The sequence below is a fragment of the Prunus mume genome, linkage group LG5, assembly GCF_029339155.1.
Source record: "Prunus mume cultivar Tortuosa linkage group LG5, ASM2933915v1, whole genome shotgun sequence".
NCBI classification, from domain to species: domain Eukaryota; kingdom Viridiplantae; phylum Streptophyta; class Magnoliopsida; order Rosales; family Rosaceae; genus Prunus; species Prunus mume.
In genome coordinates this window covers 21,177,420-21,199,615 of record NC_142702.1, presented here as the reverse complement: position 1 = coordinate 21,199,615, position 22,196 = coordinate 21,177,420, and the positions used below count along the sequence as shown (strand labels likewise).

The 22,196-nt window shown below is 35.5% G+C and overlaps 2 protein-coding genes and 1 pseudogene across 3 annotated transcripts; all 3 read left to right on the top strand.

Annotated features, from left to right (window-relative positions):
- Positions 1-38: 38 nt before the first annotated feature.
- On the top strand, positions 39-2,012 carry LOC103342775 (uncharacterized). The gene is made up of 3 exons (XM_089052241.1): positions 39-461; positions 1,147-1,275; positions 1,615-2,012. The coding sequence occupies exons 1-3, from the start codon at positions 126-128 to the stop codon at positions 1,792-1,794; spliced, it is 645 nt and encodes a 214-aa protein (XP_088908367.1). The 5' UTR covers positions 39-125; the 3' UTR covers positions 1,795-2,012.
- A 9,340-nt stretch (positions 2,013-11,352) lies between these two features.
- LOC103332121 (receptor-like protein EIX2) lies at positions 11,353-14,549 on the top strand. Its single transcript, XM_089052240.1, has 2 exons — positions 11,353-14,046; positions 14,251-14,549. Exon 1 carries the CDS (start codon positions 11,503-11,505, stop codon positions 14,041-14,043), a length of 2,541 nt encoding a protein of 846 aa, XP_088908366.1. The 5' UTR covers positions 11,353-11,502; the 3' UTR covers positions 14,044-14,046; positions 14,251-14,549.
- Positions 14,550-19,560: 5,011 nt separating this feature from the next.
- On the top strand, positions 19,561-21,464 carry LOC148917305 (uncharacterized; annotated as a pseudogene). Its single transcript, XR_016126962.1, has 3 exons — positions 19,561-20,029; positions 20,583-20,711; positions 21,074-21,464. The product of XR_016126962.1 is annotated as an uncharacterized LOC148917305 (transcript).
- The last annotated feature ends 732 nt before the right edge of the window (positions 21,465-22,196 follow it).

Sequence of the window (22,196 nt, the reverse complement as noted above, 5' to 3'; positions counted from 1 at the left end):
TGTTCCCCCAAAAGAAAAGAAAAGAAGTGTTCATGCCACCCAAATGTCAAAACCTATATATACCCCAACTACCACTTTCCCAGCACTTTCCGAACCCCTTCCCAAATCTTCACTTCACACAAAGCATGCCAAACCCAAAACCACCATTTCCCTTTCTCTTCGCCATTCTCTTCTTCTTCATTCTACCCCTTATCTTTTCCCAAAATGGCGAGTATGTCCGGTTCGCCGAGGCAGGAAAGCGGAGAGTCCACATCACTGACGACCTGGACGACGTCGTAGACGAGGAGGAGGACGATACTTGGAAAGAATGGGGCAAGAAATCAACACCCCCTTCCGATTTCGATCCTCCTCCTGATTTGTCTAAAATGGACATGTCCGAGATCCAGGCGGAGATGATGAAGCGGCATACCGGCCCGGCTTTTGGGTTTGTGAAGCTCCGGCTGGGCGTCAAACGGACTCGGGTAATCCGAATTTGCTCTTCCCCTTTGTGTTCTTATTGGGTTTCAGCTTGAATTGAATTGGGTTAGTTTCTATGTTGGCTCTGATATAGTAACTCGTAGTTTGGAACCTCAATTTGATAGTTTTAGTGTAATCAGTGAAACGAGTTTTTTAAGCATGAATTTGGATCAAACGTTCACTATTGAATTGAAAGAGTATTGAGAAGTTGATTGGAAGTTGTTGTGATCTGGAATTGGACTTGGACATTTATGTGAAAGAATTTGGTTAAAATTGGAAATTGTGGATTAATGTGTGGAAATCTACTGATAAGTACTAGTTTTGCAAATTGCAGGCTGCCTAAAATGCACTATCAGAACACTTTTTGTAGATTGGGAACCATGAATTGAGCACTTGTTATAAACTTATATCTTTATTTTGTAGTTCTTGTTGTAGTCTCTTGTTTTAGATGTTAATTATGAGCTTGAGTTTATGTATTGGCTTTATAGGTAATAGAAATGACTTGTATCTTTTTTTTGTAGTTCTTGTTGTAGTCTTTTGTTTTAGATGTTAATTATGAGCTTGAGTTTATGTATTGGCTTTATAGGTAATAGTAATGACTTTTGATGGTTTTCTATGTAATTGATTGAGGCTTTCAATTTGGCTTCAAATGAATGTTAAATTTATTAAGGGCTTCTCTTCCCCTCGCAGGAGACGGTGGCTGAGATTGCTATGAAATGGACCAAAGTTCTGAGAACTGGAGCTCTTGGGGTAAGATTCATGGGTGTTGATCTAAACACAATCATGTTCAACATGGAACAAGGCCAAGACATGACAGAGGTATGCTTCTTTCCCCCTCACACTGGGTCTTTTGTCCTTCAGATCAAAGATAATGAGGTTCCCTTGTGTCCTGCTGGAGAAATTGCTCCTTGATTGTAGATGTCTTTCATTTCTTAAGACACAAATAGAAAAATCTGAAGTCTTGGGCATGGCTTACCTGTCCATAAGAGGCCAATCATACCCATGTCTTGCTTAGCATACTTTTTTGAATTGATGAGCTTATTATTGCAGATCATGAATTTCTTTGATTGGATGATGACCTGATTATTGTAGATCACGAGCTTCTGCTTTCTTTTGTTCTTATTCTGTTGTATCCCTTTCTTTATCTTGATTCTCCAGTTGAAGCAGTTTGTGTTGACCCAACCAGAGGCCTATGAAATAAAGATCGGCGATCAAGTTTTTCGAAGACCTGGAGATCCTCCGTTGGAGGAAGTTGTGGAGAAGCTCGAGAATGAGAAAAAGAGAGTGGAGAATGAGAGTCCAGCAGAGAGCAATATGCATTTGAAAGAGGAATTGTAGTTATACCAGTAAGTTTTCTGACATGCAATATAATGATACCATCTCTAACTCCATAGCAACATCCACTCCGAATATTCATGCATTACTATTCAAGTGGATTTTAGGCTGTTGATAAAGCCGACATAATTACTTATCACAATTCTGTGTTTATTTATTTATTTTAATGGAACCAGTGCATAAAAACTGCTCAAGAGTAGGCAGGCCATCTATTCACCACACCTCTTGAACCACTTTGGAACTTCATTGCCTGAAAATTTAATATCGAATGTAGAGCCCTGAGAAAAAGAATTTCAGAGACTGAAGTTCGCTACAACATATAACAGAGATGCACAGCAAAATATTAATTGCTAAATTTGAATTGAACAGAAAAAGAAAAAGAAAAAAGAGAGTAGATAATATGACCAGAAAATATTAATGCAAAGATATCATTCAACATTTAATGGATCAATTGACACACTTTTGGTCCTCGTCAATAGCAATATGTCTCCGGTTTGGCTGATTCGTTGGTTCTGAAGATGATGAGCAAAGCCATTGCTCTTCTTCTGATCCACGAGGCCTCTTCTTCCCAACACTAGTCTTTGATTCATTCATCATCGTTATATCATCATCGTCAACCTGTACCTGGTGGCCTAATAGGTGAACCCCGCAGCTTTTAACGCCTATCGGCCCTCCATCTGGGTCTGGCAAGTTAAATATAACTTGAAATCTATAAGTATTAGTATTACCCTGCTGCATTGCCGTCTTTCTTCCTTTCCCTTGCGGATTCAAATCTGATAATGGAATACACTTGAGCCACATACGAGTTTCCTGTGTCTCTGTTGGATCCTCATCCCTAACCCATATCTCATTGATGAGTTTTCCATTGATAAGAATCTTGGCATGAAAATAATAAGGATCACGATAACTAACACATAGAAGTAAACTTAATGTCGACTCCCATTTTACATTTGGAGGAATTTCAAACCAAACTTCACATCCAGCAACGCGCTCCTCATCTGAATCAGGATCTACTTCAACTATGGTTGCATCTTTACAACACCTGAACTACTTTGGAACTTCATTGCCTGGAAGTATAATTTCGGATACAGAACGCGGTAGCTACATTAATAGAATAGAATAGTTTGTTACAGTAATCATCATGTTAATGAGAGATTATAGAACAGCAACCTGATTTAGAAAAATATTTTCTATAACGATGCCGCATAGGCTAATGCAATTGACCATATCCAGCCACCGAACCCCCCGGGTCAATTTTGGAAAATTTTACAATGATGTGCAATTAGGCAGGTATAACCAAGCTACTCTTGGTGGAAGCACTTCTGGAATTTCCCGAAGCCTCTTGCAACCATGCAATCTAAGAATCAACAAGTTGACAAAGTTACTAATGCATCCCGGAAGCGTGACAAAATTGTTTCCCGATAAATCAAGTTCTGTTAATGCGTTCCAGCAATCAAGAGGCACGAGGAAATCACTTTCTGAAAAATTGCATCCGTTGAGATAAAAGAAACTCAGGCTGGGAAGCGCTAATGGGATGTTTGAGTTACTTAAAAGCTGCTGTAATTTGGTATTGCTGGATGAAACTTCAGAGTTCACCTTATCGCAGAATGTAAGAAGTTTTCGGCACCCTTTGAAACTCAGATCAGTGAGGTGTTGCAATCCATATATACTACCTAATGACGTAAGGCCATCTTCAGTCCTAGGCCTAAATATAGTCCATGACCAAAATATTAATTTTTTAAAGAATAGTACATGGCTAATTTTTCTATCTCCAGTCATGCAGTGCTATGCTTTAGGGTCTTTTATATTTTATTATTTTGAGAAAACTATGGTACAGCATTCATACATTCCACAACTATGTATTGTTTAATTTAATTAAACTACTATTTAGAGACAATATTTCATATATGACAAGATTTATGATAAGATTTTGTGTCTACGTGGCACGTCTTATCTTGAAGGAATCTTAATAATTTTTCCAACTATGATTTTCGAGTGACGCGTGTTGAATTTTTTATATTTTTTTCTTAAATAACACAAAGTGAAAACATTTAAAAAGCATGTGTGAAAATATGAATTGGTGTACAGTACTCGCCTAATCCTCTAGGACTTTGTCCCCCTTTTTTTGTACTTGTTACCCTTTTCTCCTCATTAATAAAACACTAATGCCTTTGTGTGTTTTTTTTAAAAAAAAATTAAAAAAAGGTGACCACATTTATAAATAAAAGAAAAAGAAAAAAAAGGATGGGTTTCAATGGTTTAACCTCCAACGGTTATGACCATTAATTTTTTATAAATTTTTCTTAAACAACACGAATTGTAAACATTTAAAAAGTCTATTAAATATATACTAGCCCATTGGCACATGCTCACGCATGTGCCAATTGGTGTTCTTTTTTATTTTTGTTTTATTTTTAGAATTAAAAAAGATAATGAGTAGTTGTGTTCCATAAAAATATGATCCATTATCTTAATTTTCTTTTAATTTTAATTTTTTTAATATGAAAAAGTATGAATTTACCATATTATCCTCATTTACTTAATAATTTCAATTCTTAATGTTTGCATTAACCAAGGGCATTTTCTGGTATTTTGAATGTTTCACCATTCTCTGCCTTTTGCTTTATATATATATATTTAATAGACTTTTTAAATGTTTTTAGCACTTTTAATGTTGGTTGTTGAATATGCATTTGCACGAGATGATTCGTGCTCTTGCCCACACTTAATAATTTATCTTCTTCAAAAGCACATGCATGAGGCCCACAAAAAATTTGACTTAGGCCAAAGCTAGACTACATGTGGCCTGGTTGGAGGGTTAAAGGGCCAAATGTTGCCCTCCAAATTTGGCCAAAGTTTTGTTTAGCCCATGGCTAGAGATGGGTTTTGCATTATTTTAGGGTTATATTTGGGATATAGCCCATGGTTGGAGATGGCCTAAGGTTCTCACAATGATCACCTCTCAATTCTTGAAGCTTTGTAAGATTTGCAATTGATGAAGTCAGTTCTCTTATGCCACTTCCTTCCATATTCAAAATCGTTAGGCATTCCATCTTGTCCTCTATTTCTAGGAAGCTCTCAAGCCTTTGGCAATTACGAACACAAAGACTTTTAAGGGATATCAATCTAAATCTTGTTGCGAACCTCGTAAGCTTAACGCATTCTCTAAGATCCAACTTAACAAGTTTATCAAGGAATCCAACAGAATCATGAACCTCAACCAAACTTGTACACTCACTTAAATTCAAGAACTTTATGTTTGGGATTCCAGACAAGTCCGAGATTTTTTCTAAGAATTCACACCCACTTAAATTTATAGATGTCACATTTGGGGTGAGACAAAAACATGACATAGGAAATTATCAAAAAATCACAAACTTAAAAATAATAAATAATAAAAAATAATTTGTGTCGTGAAAATAAGAACTTTATTCGAAATAATAATAGATGAAAATAATTTGAAGTACGTACCTTAAATATCTCTAATTGTCTGAAGCACTACAAGGCATATTGAATACAACAAGATGCCTTGCATGAATTGGATGGGAAAAATTGTAACTGACATCTACCCCAATCAATCAACCTCAACTCGTTGGGCAGATGATCAATGCATCTAGATAGAACTACATTACGGTTTATGAAAATTTCAAGATTTACCATCCTAGATAAGCTTTTTGCATTCAAGATCAAGGGTGTGTCATCCGGTTTCGGATACTTCATCATGATACCTTTAATCTTTCTTGTACTCTAATATAGAAAAGTATTAATATGCCTTCTCAACGCATACAATGCAACCTTGGGGGACCTTGTGCTTAGAACTGCTTACTATTCGTAGCACAGTCCTTATCTTCACCCTTGAAGAAACATGCAATGTCTAGAAAAACTTGTTGTACGGAAGTTTTCAAGGCATCATAACTTTCTAAGTATTTTTTGAGTACTTGTCTAAGGATCTCCTCCGTAACCATCTAATAATATAGCTTGCCAACGATGTACACCTTTATTATGAAGATGGGAACCTAAAAGCGTTAGAGCTAGTGGAAGTCCTTGAGCATAGGCTATTGCACGTTGTTGCTTGAACATAAAATGGGTAAAAATATTTTGGCTAATTTTCCCTGTTGCTGCTTCCTTCATTTAGCTCAGCATGAGAGTATTGCACTCTTTCTCTCTCTTACCCTTTATATAACAAAACTTTCTTACACATGTTAATGGCAATTAGGTTGATCTTGTTAGTGCTCCTCCCAATAACTCAGTAAGTACAAGGATAGCGAGTAAGTTTAAGGATTATTCAATTCCTAGTGGGTAATAATTGTGCTATTTTTGTTATATAAAAAAGTTGTACACTATAATTATATGTTTAAGATTTTGATTATTATATCCAGGTTGCTTTGGACTCTTGGATACTTTGGCAAATCCAGGTTGTGTCTTTGATCCAATAGATTCTATGAAAACTTCTGCTATGTTTTTTCCCTTCTAATTAATGACTGTCATTGAACTATATTTGTATCTTTTCATGTTAGTTTGGTTCATTCTCATCACAATTCAATCTCCGTCCGAGAATCAGAAACAAAAGTTGATAACCTCATAAAATGGGAAACAATGATTCTTGACTCGAATCATACTGTCATGTGCCTCTATTATGGAGCAATTTTTGGGTATGACAAGTATAATTTTATAGAGTTTTGAAGTTTAACGAAAGAAACTTTGACTTGTCAAGCACGCTGATTGATCTCAAACAAGCTCAGATATCATATTAGGCCCATTGCCCATCTTGGGTACTGCAATGTTGAATTCAAACCACATTTGACCTGGCTACTTTTCATGTGTCATCTCTTACTTTCTGTTGTCCTGACCGTAACCCACGCATCTTTTGCCGTTGCTGGTACGCTAAGGTTTCAAATCAAATTGTCAATTCATCCTTCTTATCCCAATAAAATCCAAGTTAAATACTTCATTATTAGTTGCAGAGGCCACTCAAGTTCGTGTTTTGTTACATCATTAGTTCTTCCGTCAAGTCTGTGACTTTTTTCGTTAAAAATGAGGGTAAATTCGGAAATTCCATATAATGAAATTCCAATGGAAATCCCTAAATCATTTGTTGGGGTTCGATCAAAGGATTTGGAGTCGGCATACGCTCAGCCCAGAAGAGATTGGAGTTACCTTCAAAGGAGGAGACGATATCATCGCTGTCGATCTCGGGTAAGACCCACTCCTTCTTGCTCCAAACGCCGGAGCCTTAGAGCCAAGTGGTCTTGCCGACGCGGGAGTCGAATAGGTCGCGCCAATACTTGCCTTCGTAGTTCTTGAGGGCGGCCATGTCGTGCTAGATGTCGAGGAGGCCGCTGGAGTTGGATCGGTAGACGATCTCATAGAGGGAGTAGGACTCGGAGTCGACGGCGGCAGCAGAGGAACGGTCGACGTTGAAGGGGACGTAGTGAGCAGATAAATGGTGGGTGTGGGTTGTGTTGTGGTAGCGGGCTTCGTTGCGACTGTTGCAGCAATGGAAGATTGTGGAGGAAGGAGAGGGTTGTTGATGAATTTCCGAATTTACCCTCATTTTTGACAGAAAATTTAACAGAGTTTGACAGAGGGACTAATGGTGCAACAAAACACGTACTTGAGTGACCTATGCAACTAATAATTGAATGCAGTGACCAAACTGTAACTATGAGTATAGTTAAGAGGACCATTACTGCGAATAACCCAAATAAATAAAGGGAAAATCTTTATTTTCCTTCTCTGTGTTGGAAAAATATGCAACAATTGGTGGGCCATTTTAGTTTACACAAGCCTTGACTTATTAAATATTCTGTGAACCTGGGATTTCAGAAACGGTTGCCAAGGCATGATTTGTGGGTGGAGTCTCGGCGGGGACCGACCATGGTCAAAGTTTAATGAATTTGCGGCATAAATAACTTCATTGAAAAGATCAATTTTAACATTAGGCACAATATACCATAGTTGATGGGGAATTTTTTTTGAGAATTTATCAAAAATAGTCAAAATTTGATCTTTAATTTTAAAAATGTCAGTTTTTGTAAAATATTTCCTATATAGCAAAAACCTCACTTAAATAAATACAAATGCCCTCAAATTTAAAACTCGTATAAACCTAAAAAATAAACCTTATTAAATAAAACTTTGGAATATTTTTAACCCACGTTTGTACAGAAGAGTAGAAGTTGAAATATATCATCCTATTTATTGATATTTTAATCAATTTAAATTTAGTCTCAATCCAAGCATCACCAAACATCGGTTAAGTGTTATTCAACTTAAGCCAATTCAAGCCAAGACAATTTCTGAGAGTAGTTCATGCCAAGACAATCTTCCGTAACAAACAAAGATGAAGTGACCAACTTGGCAAATGACTGAAAGACTTGTTGCTAGATCAATTGCCCAAGTCTGTTTGAATGACACCATTATTTTGTCTTCGTTGATGGATCAATCTGCTGAGTGTTCGAAGCTAATAAGTTTCTTTGGCCTACAAATCAATTCTTTTATGTGGAAAATTCTTTTGATTTTGTCACTCAAATTGTACAAATATGGTTGTGTGGCTTTTAAAAAGGCAACCTGACGTGTGGGATGGGCTCCAATTTTGAAACTTATTAGCTTCTTTGAGAAGCCGGTGCATCATTTATGCATGTGGGGAACACTAGGCGAATTGATCCATCAGAGAAGACAAAATAATGGTGTCATTCGGACAGACTTCGGCAATTGATCCGCAACAAGTCTTTCATCATTTGCCAAGTTGGTCCCTTCAGCCTCGTTTGTTACAGAACATTGTCTTGGCATGAACTATTCTCAAAATTATCTTGGCCTAAACTGGCTTAAGTTGAATAACACTTAACCAATGTTTGGTGATGCCTGGATTGGGACTAAATTTAAATTGATTAAAATATCAATAAATAGGATGATATATTTCAACTTCTGTTCTTCTGTACAAACGTGGGTTAAAAATTTCCAAAGTTTTATTAAATAAGGTTTATTTTTTAGGTTTGTAAGGGTTTTTAATTTGAGGGCATTTGTGTCTATTTAAGTGAGTTTTTTGTTATATTTGAAATATTTTACAAAAACTGATATTTTTTAAATTAAGGATAAAGTTTTGGCTATTTTTGAAAAATTCTCAATTTTTTTCATGTCTTGGTCCTAACAAATTATATAATCTAACGATATAAAGCCTTTTATACCGAGAATTTATCAAAAATAGCCAACACTTGACCCCCAATTTTAAAAATGTCAGTTTTTGTATAATATTTCAAATATAGCAAAAAACTCACATAAACAGACACAAATGCCCTCAAATTTAAAACCCACACAAACCTAAGAAAGAAAACCTTATTAGATTGGGAATCTTTGTACATACGTTTGTAGACGTATTTCTGCCCTAGTCAAACAATGAGTGCAAGTCTTCCTTGATTCTTCATTCAGTTTCTTCTTCGTATATTCTTCATATGAATATATAAAGCAAAAGGCAGAAAATTGTGAAATATTCAAAATACCAGAAAATGTCCTTTATTAATCCAAACATTAAGAATTAAAATTATTAATTAAATGAGGATAATATGGTAAATTCACACATTTTCATATTTAAAAAAATTAAACTTGAAAGAAAAATCAGATCATAAATCCTATTTTTATGGAACACAACTACCCATTATCTTTTTTAATTCTAAAATAAATAAATATATATATATTTTTTACAGGCCTCTAGCAGCGCAGGTGTGCGGAGAGGCTAGTACTATATTATATTACATATAGGGTAGACATCCAACAACAATTGTTTTTTTTTTTTTTTTTTTGGTGAATTAAACAGAAAATTGTATATAGTGAATCTGAATTGTGAAGCATAAGAAACATAAGCCAGACTTTTTCCATTCACATCAAGATAAAAGTTTTCTCGTCTTACTGCACTTTAAACTTCCTTGCCTAACTTCTATGGTTTTTACTTCCCCTTTATATTTAACTTGCATTTTAGGTATTAATATGGAGTTTTAATTACAATTATGGCAGTTAATGAAATGTTTGGAATACATTATAAATGAAATATGAAGTCTGATGGCAACGATGTAAAAACATAGGAATATTATGACCTCCTATATCTTACTGGTTATTTAAGTTTAAAATTGAGTTTTACACATAGATTCATAGAATGATTGGTATATGTCTAGGAAATAAAAATTGTAGAGACCTATATTGGACAAACCCTAAATTTTATTAAGAAACCACGAAAAGGCACAACAATACAACAAAAAGTAAAATCCAACCAAGCTCAACAACAAGGATATAATTTTTTAGTGAAAAATGTTGGGAACACTGACTTATATCATGATTTGATTTTTCTTTGACCTACAAATCAATTCTTTTATGTGGAAAATTATTTTGACTTTGTCACCCAAATTGTACAAATATGGTTGTGTGGCTTTTAAAAGGCAACGTGACGTGTGGGATGGGCTGCCAATTTTGAAACTTATTAGCTTCTTTGAGAAGCCAGTGCAGTATTTATGCGTGTGGGGAACACTCGGTGGATTGATCCATCAGAGAAGACAAAATAATGGTGTCATTCGGACAGACTTGGGCAATTGATCCGGCAACAAGTCTTTCAGTCATTTGCCAAGTTGGTCCCTTTAGCCTCGTTTGTTACGGAAGATTGTCTTGGCATGAACTATTTTTAGAAATTGTCTTGGCTTGAATTGGCTTAAGTTGAATAACATTTAACCGATGTTTGGTGATGCTTGGATTGGGAATAAATTTAAATTGATTAAAATATCAATAAATAGGATGATATATTTCGACTTATGTTTTTCTGTACAAATGTGGGTTAAAAATATTCCAAAGTTTTATTTAATAAGTTTTATTTATAGGTTTATAAGGGTTTTAAATTTGAGGGCATTTGTGTCTATTTAAGTGAGTTTTTTTTGCTATATTTGAAATATTTTACAAAAACTGACATTATTGAAATTAAGGATCAAGTTTTAGTTATTTTTGATAAATTCTCTTTTATACCCTCTATTATAAGATTGAGTGTTAAACTTATTCCTTTCTCACAGGGATGTGGCATAGCTTTACTAGGGTAGGGGTTTTAGCTTTAATAGTAGAGCATTTAACCGATCATTATTCGGTCTAATAATATTAGTTTTTATTTCATTAGAAGTTAAAAGGTGTAGAATTTATCTATATCACTAGTGCTAAAAATGAGTATGTCACTAAATATCTCCTTTTTTTAGGTTTGTTTACAAAAATTAAATGGTATAATATTTATATATAACATTAGTTTTAAGAATGTATATACATATATCTCAAAAAGGAAAAGTATATGGCAGCGTTTGTTTGTGTCATTACCTAGTGGCATTGATGTAAATAGGGTGCATATTTAATGCTGACATACAAGACACATTGCGTATGTGGACCGATTTTTCCACTTTTTTTAGACCTCCAGCTTTTTTGTACTTTGGACCTTGAATCTGGACTGATTTACGTAAAAGAGGCAATATCATCGTCTCTTCAAAGGAATTTTCATCTCAAATTCAGGGGTTTACAGTGGAAATGTAATTTACTTCACCCCTGTTTGGTGCATTAGAAAGTCTCCCTTCGTGAGGCTATGGTAACGATTATAAATACACAATTAATGCTTGTATCTTGAGATATCAGACAAGCATATATACTTCACCAGTTTTATCTTTGTCTGAATACTTGTGCTTCTTCGTCTTCATCATGACTCTAACCAACATGGTTGGAGTAAGGTGCTGCTTCAAACTCCTCTGTGCAATTGTGGTGCTGATTTTACTACACATGAACAATCCTTGCATTGGATGCAGCGAGAGGGAAAGGCAAGCACTCCTTGCACTTCAACAAGGTCTCCGGGCTGAAGTCGGCGATCCCTCCCTTTATTGGGCAAGAGAAGCCCAAAACAAAGATTGCTGCGAATGGTATGGAGTCCACTGCAACAACCAAACTGGCCATGTTGTTAAGCTTGAACTCTATGGTTTCCAAGGTAAGATTAGTCCTAAACTCATTGAGTTGCAGCATTTGGAATATTTGAACCTTAGGGAGAATAATTTCAGTGGGAGCCAAATTCCAGATTTCATTGGATCTCTGAGCAATTTAAGATACCTCGATCTCTCTTTTGCAAATTTTGGAGGTTTAATTCCATATCAACTTGGAAACCTTACAAACTTGGAATATCTCGATCTTGGATATCAAGATTATCCTTCTCGCTCTAATGTTTATGCAAAAAATCTCAATTGGCTTCCTAATCTTTCTCGTCTAAAATACTTGGACCTAACTTTCGTTAATCTCAGTGATGTTGTTGGTTGGCTGGAAGCAGTTAATATGCTTCCTAAACTAACAAACTTGACATTAGAGGGGTGTAATCTTCCTCCTCCAGTTATATCCTCTGTTTCTCTCTTGAATTCTTCTAAATCTCTTGTTCATGTCGATCTCTACAACAACAGTCTTGACTCATCCATCTTCCAATGGTTGCCCGGTACTCATACCAACCTTGTTTATCTTGATCTCTCGGAAAATAAATTGAGTGGAAGAATACCTGAAAGTATTGGACAGATGTCCAATCTGGAGGTTATCTGTTTGGGAATGAATTCTTTAGAAGGAGTCATTTCAGAAACTCATTTCTCGAAACTCTCCAAATTAAGGATTTTGGATATATCCTCGAACTCACTAGTTTTAAACTTCAGTTTTGATTGGGTTCCTCCCTTTCAATTGGATGAGATAAGATTGGGGTCTTGTAAGATGGGGCCGTATTTCCCGAAATGGCTTCGAACTCAAAAAAGTTATGAGTGGCTGGATATTTCTGATGCTGGAATTTCTGATACCATTCCAACTTGGTTTTGGGATTTGCAAAATAAACCCAAAACCAAATTGGGGTATAAGGATTTGTCTCGCAATCAAATTAGAGGAAATTTGAGTTCAAAGCTGGCATATAATCATTTAAATGTGAGTTGGAACCAATTGGAGGGTCCAATCCCTTCAATCCTATCAAACGTATCAATTGCGGATCTGTCCAATAATAAATTTTCAGGGTCAGCTTCATTTTTGTGTACAAGTACAACCGAGGAGAGTAATTTAACCTATATTGATCTCTCAAGCAGCCGTGTATCCGGAGAACTTCCAGATTGCTGGATCCATTTTCAAAAATTAGTCTTTCTTGATTTGAGCAACAACTCTTTATCTGGGAAAATTCCTACCACCATGGGATACTTGTTTAGTATCCAGACACTAAAACTAAATAATAACATATTTGTCGGAGAGTTGCCTTCACAATTGAAGAATTGCACAAGGTTGACACTTGTTGATGTTGGGGAAAATAAATTATCAGGATTAATACCTAAATGGCTTGGGGAAAATTTGGTAAATTTGGCTATCATTATCCTTCGTTCTAATCAGTTTTATAGGAGCATCCCGCCACAGTTATGCCATCTTACACGACTTCAAATTTTGGATTTGTCGATGAACAACATCTCTGGAACTATACCCAAATGTCTCAACAATTGGACTACTTTGGCTCAAAATGGATATTCAAGTCCAAGTATCGAACATTCCAATGAACTTTATTTGGGAGAATCATTAACCTATTATTGGCCTTATGATGATGAAGCAACTTTAACATGGAAAGGAGCAAGGTCAAAATACAAAAGTATTCTGGGACTTTTAAAGAGTATTGATCTCTCATGCAATAAGTTGAGTGGGGAGATTCCTACGGAAATCACTTATCTTGTTGGTGTGGTTTCTTTAAACTTGTCGAGAAACCGATTAACAGGTCAAATACCTTCAAGGATTGGAAATTTGCAAGAGTTAGATTCTCTTGATTTATCAAGAAACCAGATCAATGGCAGAATTCCAATAAGTATTTCTCAGATAAATCGTATTGGTTACTTGGACTTGTCAGAAAACAACTTGTCTGGAAAAATTCCAATAGGCACTCAACTTCAAACATTTGACTTTGCTTTTGGTGGAAATCCTCTGCTTTGTGGAGAACCACTCCCAAGGACATGCCCTGAGGAGGAAAAAGGTCCAAGACAATCTTTGTTGGTGAATGAAGACGACAAAGATGGGCTCATAACAAAAGGATTTTACATTTGCATGGGGCTTGGGTTTGCTGTTGGATTTTGGGGAGTTTGCGGCACACTTCTGCTCAACAAGTCATGCAGATATACGTACTTCAATTTCTTGACCTTTATGAACGATTGGTTGTACGTGAAGGTAGAAATCATCAAGCAAAGGATCCTTAATAAATAAAAGGTAATTACTACTATCCTTCTTACATACTAGTTATGAAATTAAATTATGCAAGTTAGTTGTTCTTAACCCCGAATATACATGCAGATATTACATAACATAAGAAATGAAAATTAAAAACTAAAATTGAATTGATTATCAAACGGGCCCTTAGTTTATGTGATTTATCTTTTTCAATCTAATGGGTTGTTTAACCTTTGTCTTTAGTGCAAGCATGCTTCCCTTCAGTTGAAGATGGATGCGACGAAGGACTCCTATTTGTACTAGTTTTCGAGTATTTGAGTGATGATAAGGGATCTCACTGAAATAAAGGAACTATTTTAGTAGATTAGTTGTGCTGTTATTTGTAAGAACTTATTGGGAATTTCTCCCATGAACTATTTGGTTTGATGTTCTTGTGTACCTCATGGTGTATGTTTTTTTTCTTTCGCAATGTAGGAAATGTAGACGCAGAAATGCCTTTTACTGTATTGTTGTTATGAATAAAATAATGGAATTTGAGTTAACATATGTCATTATCTTTCGTCTGCGTAAGAAAGAAAATACTTGTCTTAAAACAGAAGAAAAGAGAAATTAATGATACACTGGGCCTGCTCAAGTTTGCTGTATTTTACATTGGGCTCTAAAGTATCTTAGTCACATAAACACAAGCAAGTAGTAATAGAAATGAAGAAAGTAAAAACAGAGCAAAAACAGGGGAGAGTAAAAACAGAGCAATAGGCATTTGAAAGAGGAACTGTAGCTATACTTGTAAGTTTTCTGACATGCAATATAATGACCATTTTTGTAACTCCATAGCAACCTCCACTCGGAATATTCCTGTTTTACTATTCAAGTTGAGTTTAGGCTGCTGATGAAGCCCACGGATATGCGAAATGACAATTGTAGACATGATTATTTATCGAGATTCTGTTTTTATCTATTCATTTTAATGGAACCAGTGCATAAAAACTGCTCAAGAGTAGGCCATCTATTTACCATTTTCTCATCTGTGCGGGATATCCCAGTTAGTCACCTGCAGGTGTAAAAGGTAAGTATTTCACCATTGATTAGAATGAAAACCCAGAAGCAAATTCAATGATACTCAGCTTCTTTGTTTGAAAGGAGACAAATTCTGTTCAACAGATCACAACAGAGGAAGTACATAAAATTTCTGACTGTAAGATTCTAAGTCTCCGACAACGAAGTTTGTCGTTTGCATTTTAAATGAATTAATACATTCACAGCTGGATAGGGAATAAGAAGAAGAACAGTATGAAAAGAAGCTACTTCAACTTCTTACTGAAGTCAGAAAGCTCAAGGATCCGAATCCTAGGAATTGTAGCTATGGTTCACTTGCATTTTCCCCACCCGTCTCTTAACTCATTTGGATAATCAACTATAGTAACAAAGATTATCATTGGGTTAGGTCAGTTGGCCATAATAGTGAACTCGTCTTCTTACATTAATGATGAGCACATAAATTATCATCTTTATTATCCCTAAATATATTTGTTAGTAATTGATTTTCTTACAATTTTAGTTAATTAGGAATGTTTTTCACTTATTCACTTGCTTGCACACCCATTACATAATTGATGATGATTTCATTATTTTATCTTAAGGTTGAAGAAGATCATTGGATGCTAGTAGGCAAATGGTAGCAAGAAAAGAATTAAGAAGAATGCAAGACGCACCACCCGGCCAAAGAGAAGAGAAATCTGTAGGAAATGTGAGTGCTAAATTGCTATAAAATAAATACTACACATAAAACAAATTTTTACAAAAGGAGAATTGAATTAGAAGAACCTTAATTGAGTCGAGGCAAGTGTTTGACACTCTGACCTTAAGACGAATTACGCCCCACACTGGTACTTATGGTTCACTAGCGTTCGCCTCCCAGGATACAACGACTCCCCTCCTTGTGAAAGAAGCACTGCAATTCACAAGGAACTTTGAACCAAATTATGCAGGAACCTCTCTTTATGAAAACTCTAATGCTTTCTATGTGTAAAAGTCTGTATGTAGATAATTAAACTGAATATATAAAACTGCAAGAAGATTGATCTATTTATAGATGATGAAATACCCTTTCCAAAAAGGTATCCTTATCTGAAAAGGCAAACAATGCATCCCTTGGTTTGAATAGTTGTCACCCCCCATGTGAAGATGTCTTTAACCCAAGGGTCATGTCTTTAACCCAATGGATTTTATTAATTTCCATTCAAATAGGAAAATTAATATTAGTTAATATTAAAATTTCCAACAAAATCCATGTAAGTGCATGATAAAGTGTTCAAGTGCAAGAAATTAAAGAAGAAAAGCAATACAACAGGGATGCAACAACCAATGAAACAAAAAGATGAATGGAGGGATTTGATGAAAAAAGAATTGCTCCCATTCTCCTATAAATAGGAGGAGCTACGGCATTGTAAAAACACACCAAGCTAAACAACTCTTGAGCTCTCTCTCTTTCCTCTATCTTTCTAGTTTTAAATTTCTGTTTTAAGTTTTAGTTTATGTGATTTTATGGGGAACTAACTCCCTAGCTAAGGCTAGGGAGAAAGCTTTTAATATGAGTGTGTAATTTTTATTAGTTTGATCCAAACTTAAGCTTTAATATGAATTTGTAATTTTCTTTTTAATTAATTGATGAATGTTTGATAATCTAGCTATTTCATGGGTTCAATCATGTTCTTTCCATTGTGTAGTAAAATCTTTCAAGCTTTTAAAAGAGAAGAGAATTACCAAAGATTAATAGAATTTTGATGAAGATTATTATTTTTTTTGATAGTTTGTTGCCAATGGTACAAGTTATGCTTAGAATACTTCTAAAGGAAATTAAAAAGAGCTTTAAATATTTTGAACAACTACAATGGAAAATATTTTGTGGATCAAATTATTAAGAGTTGCATGCTTATGTTAAAAGTGGAACCCCAATGCCTTAGTGTTAATCAATTAAATTTTCTTTAAATCAAATCTTGCTTAAATCTACTTCTCTATCACAATTGTTCTTTTTCAGCTATGTTTTTGTCTTTACACCGTTCTCTGTGGATACGACACTCGGACTTCCGAACTACACTGCTATACGACACCTCCCCTTGGGTTTTGCAAAGTGATACTAACAATTAATTAGTATATATATACCTAAATATGTAATGAGAGCGTATAAACAGTTATAGAGGGTTTTTAAAGCGAGAGAGGTTTATTAGATCAAACAAACAAAAAGAGTACAAAGGTAGAAGGCTGTAAAGGGTGCCATCCTAATAGCAATACGGTGAACATGAACAAAGCTTTCCCCATTAATCTCAAGAAGAAAAAAAACATCACACTTACCCTAGCAAATTATTGTGTCAGTCGTTTGATGTGCGTAGAAAAATTTTGGGCATATTCCACGCGATTAATAGAAGGAGACCATCTTGCATTCGTGTACGTTTTGAAATATTTGTTCTGGAGTGATTAGCATATCGTGATAGTGGTTTGGAAACTCGTCTGGGTCAATTTCTCTTATACCTATATTGACACATAATTGTGCTTATCTGGGTTAGATTGCTGATTGTTCATATAATCACATTTTTTTAGGCTAAAATTCAAGACACATTTAAATTCATAAGTAAACATATTTAGCGTGATTCTCAAATGGATTCAACCAGATTAATTTATAATATTTGCATTTATCTAGCTACAACAAGATTAATTCATCAACAAGATTAATCGTATCCAAATGGCAATACACTCAAATTATTTTATAACATCAATAAAAATGACATTGACTTGATAACCAATAGATGGAGTATATACTTAAATCGCATTTCAGTAATTGAAACATTGCTTCAATTTCTTTTCTTAAGATCACAAATTGCAACTTAAGTAAAAGTTCGTGTGGCAATTCGAAAATTTTATGTATATAATATTGATGGAATGCAAATCAAGTAAATGATAGGTTTGTAATATGAATCTAATTTGACTATGACAAACTCAATGTTGGGGTATTTTTTCAACCCACCAGTGGTGGATCCAGGATTGTTAAAAAGCCAAGGGGTATTGAACCCCTACTGTGGATCTGCCACTGCCCAAGTTATCAAAAAAAAGGCAGGTGCCGTAAGATCTACATCCTATCATTATCACCCATACTCGCCTAGGGAGATTGTAGTCTACCTTGTTTATGATGATGATTCTTCGGAAACTATTACAACTCTGCAGTTGCCAGTTATGCATCGAGAATTTAATTATGCCTACTACTCTAGGTTTGTGCACGTAATGTCACTCAGAGAAGATGCATGTTAGGAAGGAAAGATGTGTTTTTTTATTTTTCTTTTGCTTTTATTCGTGTTTGGTTATGCGTGGAAACACTGAAGAAAAACAAGAAGATAATAGGAACTTCAGCAGGGATTTGAACACTGCCCTTTTTTCATCAACCACCCCCTATTAATTTTGAGGTCAAAGAAAACACTGTTTATTGCGTCTGTTTAACCATTCTTTGAATGAGATCAGTTACCAGGGAATCACGTATCATGTATAACCTCATGCACGATACTATAGCATGAAAAGTAAATTTAATCGTCACTTGTGTGTTTTAATAAATTGTCATTCCTTTCTGTTATTATATGCTTATCCTAATGAGAAGAAAATATTATTACTTTTTTTCTTTTTCTTTGATGTTTCTAATGGACTTTTATATAACGGATGAGGTAATCTAATGAGAATCAATCTTTCGATTTGGCTAACTAGGCTCTTTTGTTTTGTTTGGTACTCAATGTCACTCAGAGGAACTCTTTCGAGAGATAGTGACCACAAAGACTTAATAAAAAAGTATTAACAGTCATATATATGTATAGGTTGAAAAAAGAAGAAAACATATACCTAAGTTAATATTTTTGCTCATTTCTCTCATAATCATGTTGCAATATAAATACAGTATCACTTGAGCATTAACCAGTTAGTAAGTTAATTATTACGACATTAACCATTTGTTTGGAATAACTCCACAATATCATTTCACGATCCGAACCGTTCAGTTTGTCCCTTACTCAAATACCCCTATTCAAAAAGCAAACAATCATAGACTTAACTATGAGCCCTAAACAAGCTTTGGCATATAACAACAAAAGTACCATAAGTGACATTGTAAGTACATATAGTAAAATCTAAATGCCCAGAATTATACGCGTATCTTGAGATGTTATATTTCACAATTCTATATGACCTTATGAAAAGTCCTTATAAGGGATTCGTGAACCTTACATTACTAATCCTAACAAATTTGTTGGCTAATATGTGTCCCAACTAATCATTAGAATTAGCGAAGTACCTTGGCTAGAAAGGCTTGATATTGAGAAGGATCCTATGTCTTGTCTTTTTTTTTTTTTGGGTCTTTTTTTTACCCAAACAAAAAGAGAGAAAGAAAAAAAAAAAAAAAAAAAGGAGAAAAGAGACAATTCCTTTATAAGCATAAAAATAAATAATCTAATTAAATTATTTTTTTTATGAACAGTTTCTTTAACTTTGTTTAACCTGCATTCAAGGAAAAAAAAAGTTGTTCTGTACATGTTCCCCCAAAAAGAAATAAAAGAAGTGTTCACGCCACTCAAATGTCAAAACCTATATGTACCCAAACTACCATTTTCCCAACATTTTCCAAACCCCTTCCCAAATCTTCACTTCACACTAGCATGCCAAACCCAAAACCGCCATTTCCCTTTCTCTTCGCCATTCTCTTCTTCTTCATTCTACCCCTCATCTTTTCCCAAAATGGCGAGCATTTCCGGTTCGCGGAGGCAGGAAAGCGGCGAGTCCACATCACTGACGACCTGGACGACGTCGTAGACGACGAAGAGGACGATACTTGGAAAGAATGGGGCAAGAAATCCACACCCTCTTCCGATTTCGATCCGCCCCCTGATTTGTCCAAAATGTACATGTCCAGATCCAGGCGGAGATGATGAAGCGGCATACCGGCCCGGCTTTTGGGTTTGTGAAGCTCCGGCTGGGCGTCAAACGGACTCGGGTAATCCGAATTTGCTCTTCCCCTTTGTGTTCTTATTGGGTTAGTTTCTATGTTGGCTCTGATAGTTTGGAACCTTCATTTGATAGTTTTAGTGTAATCAGTGGAACGAGTTTTTTAAGCATGAATTTGGATCAAACGTTCACTATTGAATTGAAAGAGTATTGAGAAGTTGATTGGAAGTTGTTTTGATCTGGAATTGGACTTGAACATTTATGTGAAAGAATTTGGTTAAATTGGAAATTGTGGATTAATGTGTGGAAATCTACTGATAAGTACTAGTTTTGCAAATTGCAGGCTGCCCAAAATGCACTATCAGATCACTTTTTGTAGACTGGGAACCATGAATTGAGCACTAGTTATAAACTTATATATATATTTTTTTTGTTCTTGTTGTAGTCTCTTGTTTTAGATGTTAAATATGAGCTTAAGTTGATGTAATGGCTTTATAGGTAACAGAAATGACTTTTGATGGTTTGCTATGTAATTGATTGAGGCTTTCAATTTGGCTTCAAATGAATGGCAAATTTAGTAAGGGCTTCTTTTCCCCTCGCAGGATACGGTGGCTGAAATTGCTATGAAATGGACCTAAGTTCTGAGAACTGGAGCTCTTGGGGTAAGATTCATGGGTGTTGATCTAAACACAATCATGTTCAACATGGAACAAGGCCAAGACGTGGCAGAGGTATGCTTCTTTCCCCCCACACTGGGTCTTTTTTCCTCCAGATCAAGAGAATGAGGTTCCCTTGTGTCCTGCTGGAGAAATTGCTCCTTGATTGTAGATGTCTTTCATTTCTTAAGAATGTTTTTTTCACAAGAAATAGAAAAATCTGAAGTCTTGGGCATGGCTTACCTGTTCCATAAGAGAGGTGTTGCATGCCATTTAAACTCATGTCTTGCTTAGCATACTTTTTTGAATTGATGAGCTTATTATTGCAGATCATGAATTTCTTTCATTGGATGATGACCTGATTATTGTAGATCACGAGCTTCTGCTTTCTTTTGTTCTTATACTGTTTTATGCCTTTCTTTATCTTGATTCTCCAGTTGAAGGAGTTTGTGTTGACCCAACCAGAGGCCTATGAAATAAAGATCGGCGATCAAGTTTTTCGAAGACCTGGAGATCCTCCGTTGGAGGAAGTTGTGGAGAAGCTCCAGAATGATAAAAAGAGAGTGGAGAATGAGTCCAGCAGAGAGCAATAGGCATTTGAAAGAGGAATTGTAATTATACCGGTAAGTTTTCTGACATGCAATATAATGACCCCTTCTCCAACTCCATGGCAACATCCACTCCGAATATTCATGCATTACTATTCAAGTGGATTTTAGGCTGCTGATAAAGCTGACATGATTAGTTATCGCAATTCTGTATTATTTATTTTAATGGAACCAGTGCATAAAAACTGCCCAAGAGTAGGCAGGCCATCTATTCACCACACCTCTTGAACCACTTTGGAACTTCATTGCCTGAAAATTTAATATCAAATGTAGAGCCCTGAGAAAAAGAATTTCAGAGACTGAAGTTCGCCACAACATATAACAGAGATGCACTGCAAAATATTAATTGCTAAATTTGAATTTAACAAAAAAAAAAAGAGAGTAGATAATATGACCAGAAAATATTAATGCTAAGATATCATTCAACATTTAATGGATCAATTGACATACTTTTGGTCCTCATCAATAGCAATATGTCTCTGCTTTGGCTGATCCGTTGGTGCTGAAGATGATGAGCAAAGCCATTGCTCTTCTTCTGACCCTCAAGGCCTCTTCTTCCCAACACTAGTCGTTGATTCATTCATCATCATTCATCATCGTCAACCCGTACCTGGTGGCCTAATAGGTGAACCGCGCAGCTTTTAAAGCCTATCGGCCCTCCATCCGGGTCTGGGAAGTTAAATATAACTTGAAATCTATACGTATTAGTATTACCCTGCTGCATCGGCGTCTTTCTTCCTTTCCCTTGCGGATTCAAATCCGATAATGGAATACACTTGAGCCACATATGAGTTTCCTGTGTCTCTGTTGGATCCTCATCCCTAACCCATATCTCATTGATGATTTTTCCATTGATAAGAATCTTGGCATGAAAATAATGAGGATCATGATAACTAACACATAGAAGTAAACTTAAGGTCGACTGCCACTTTACATTTGGAGGAATTTCAAA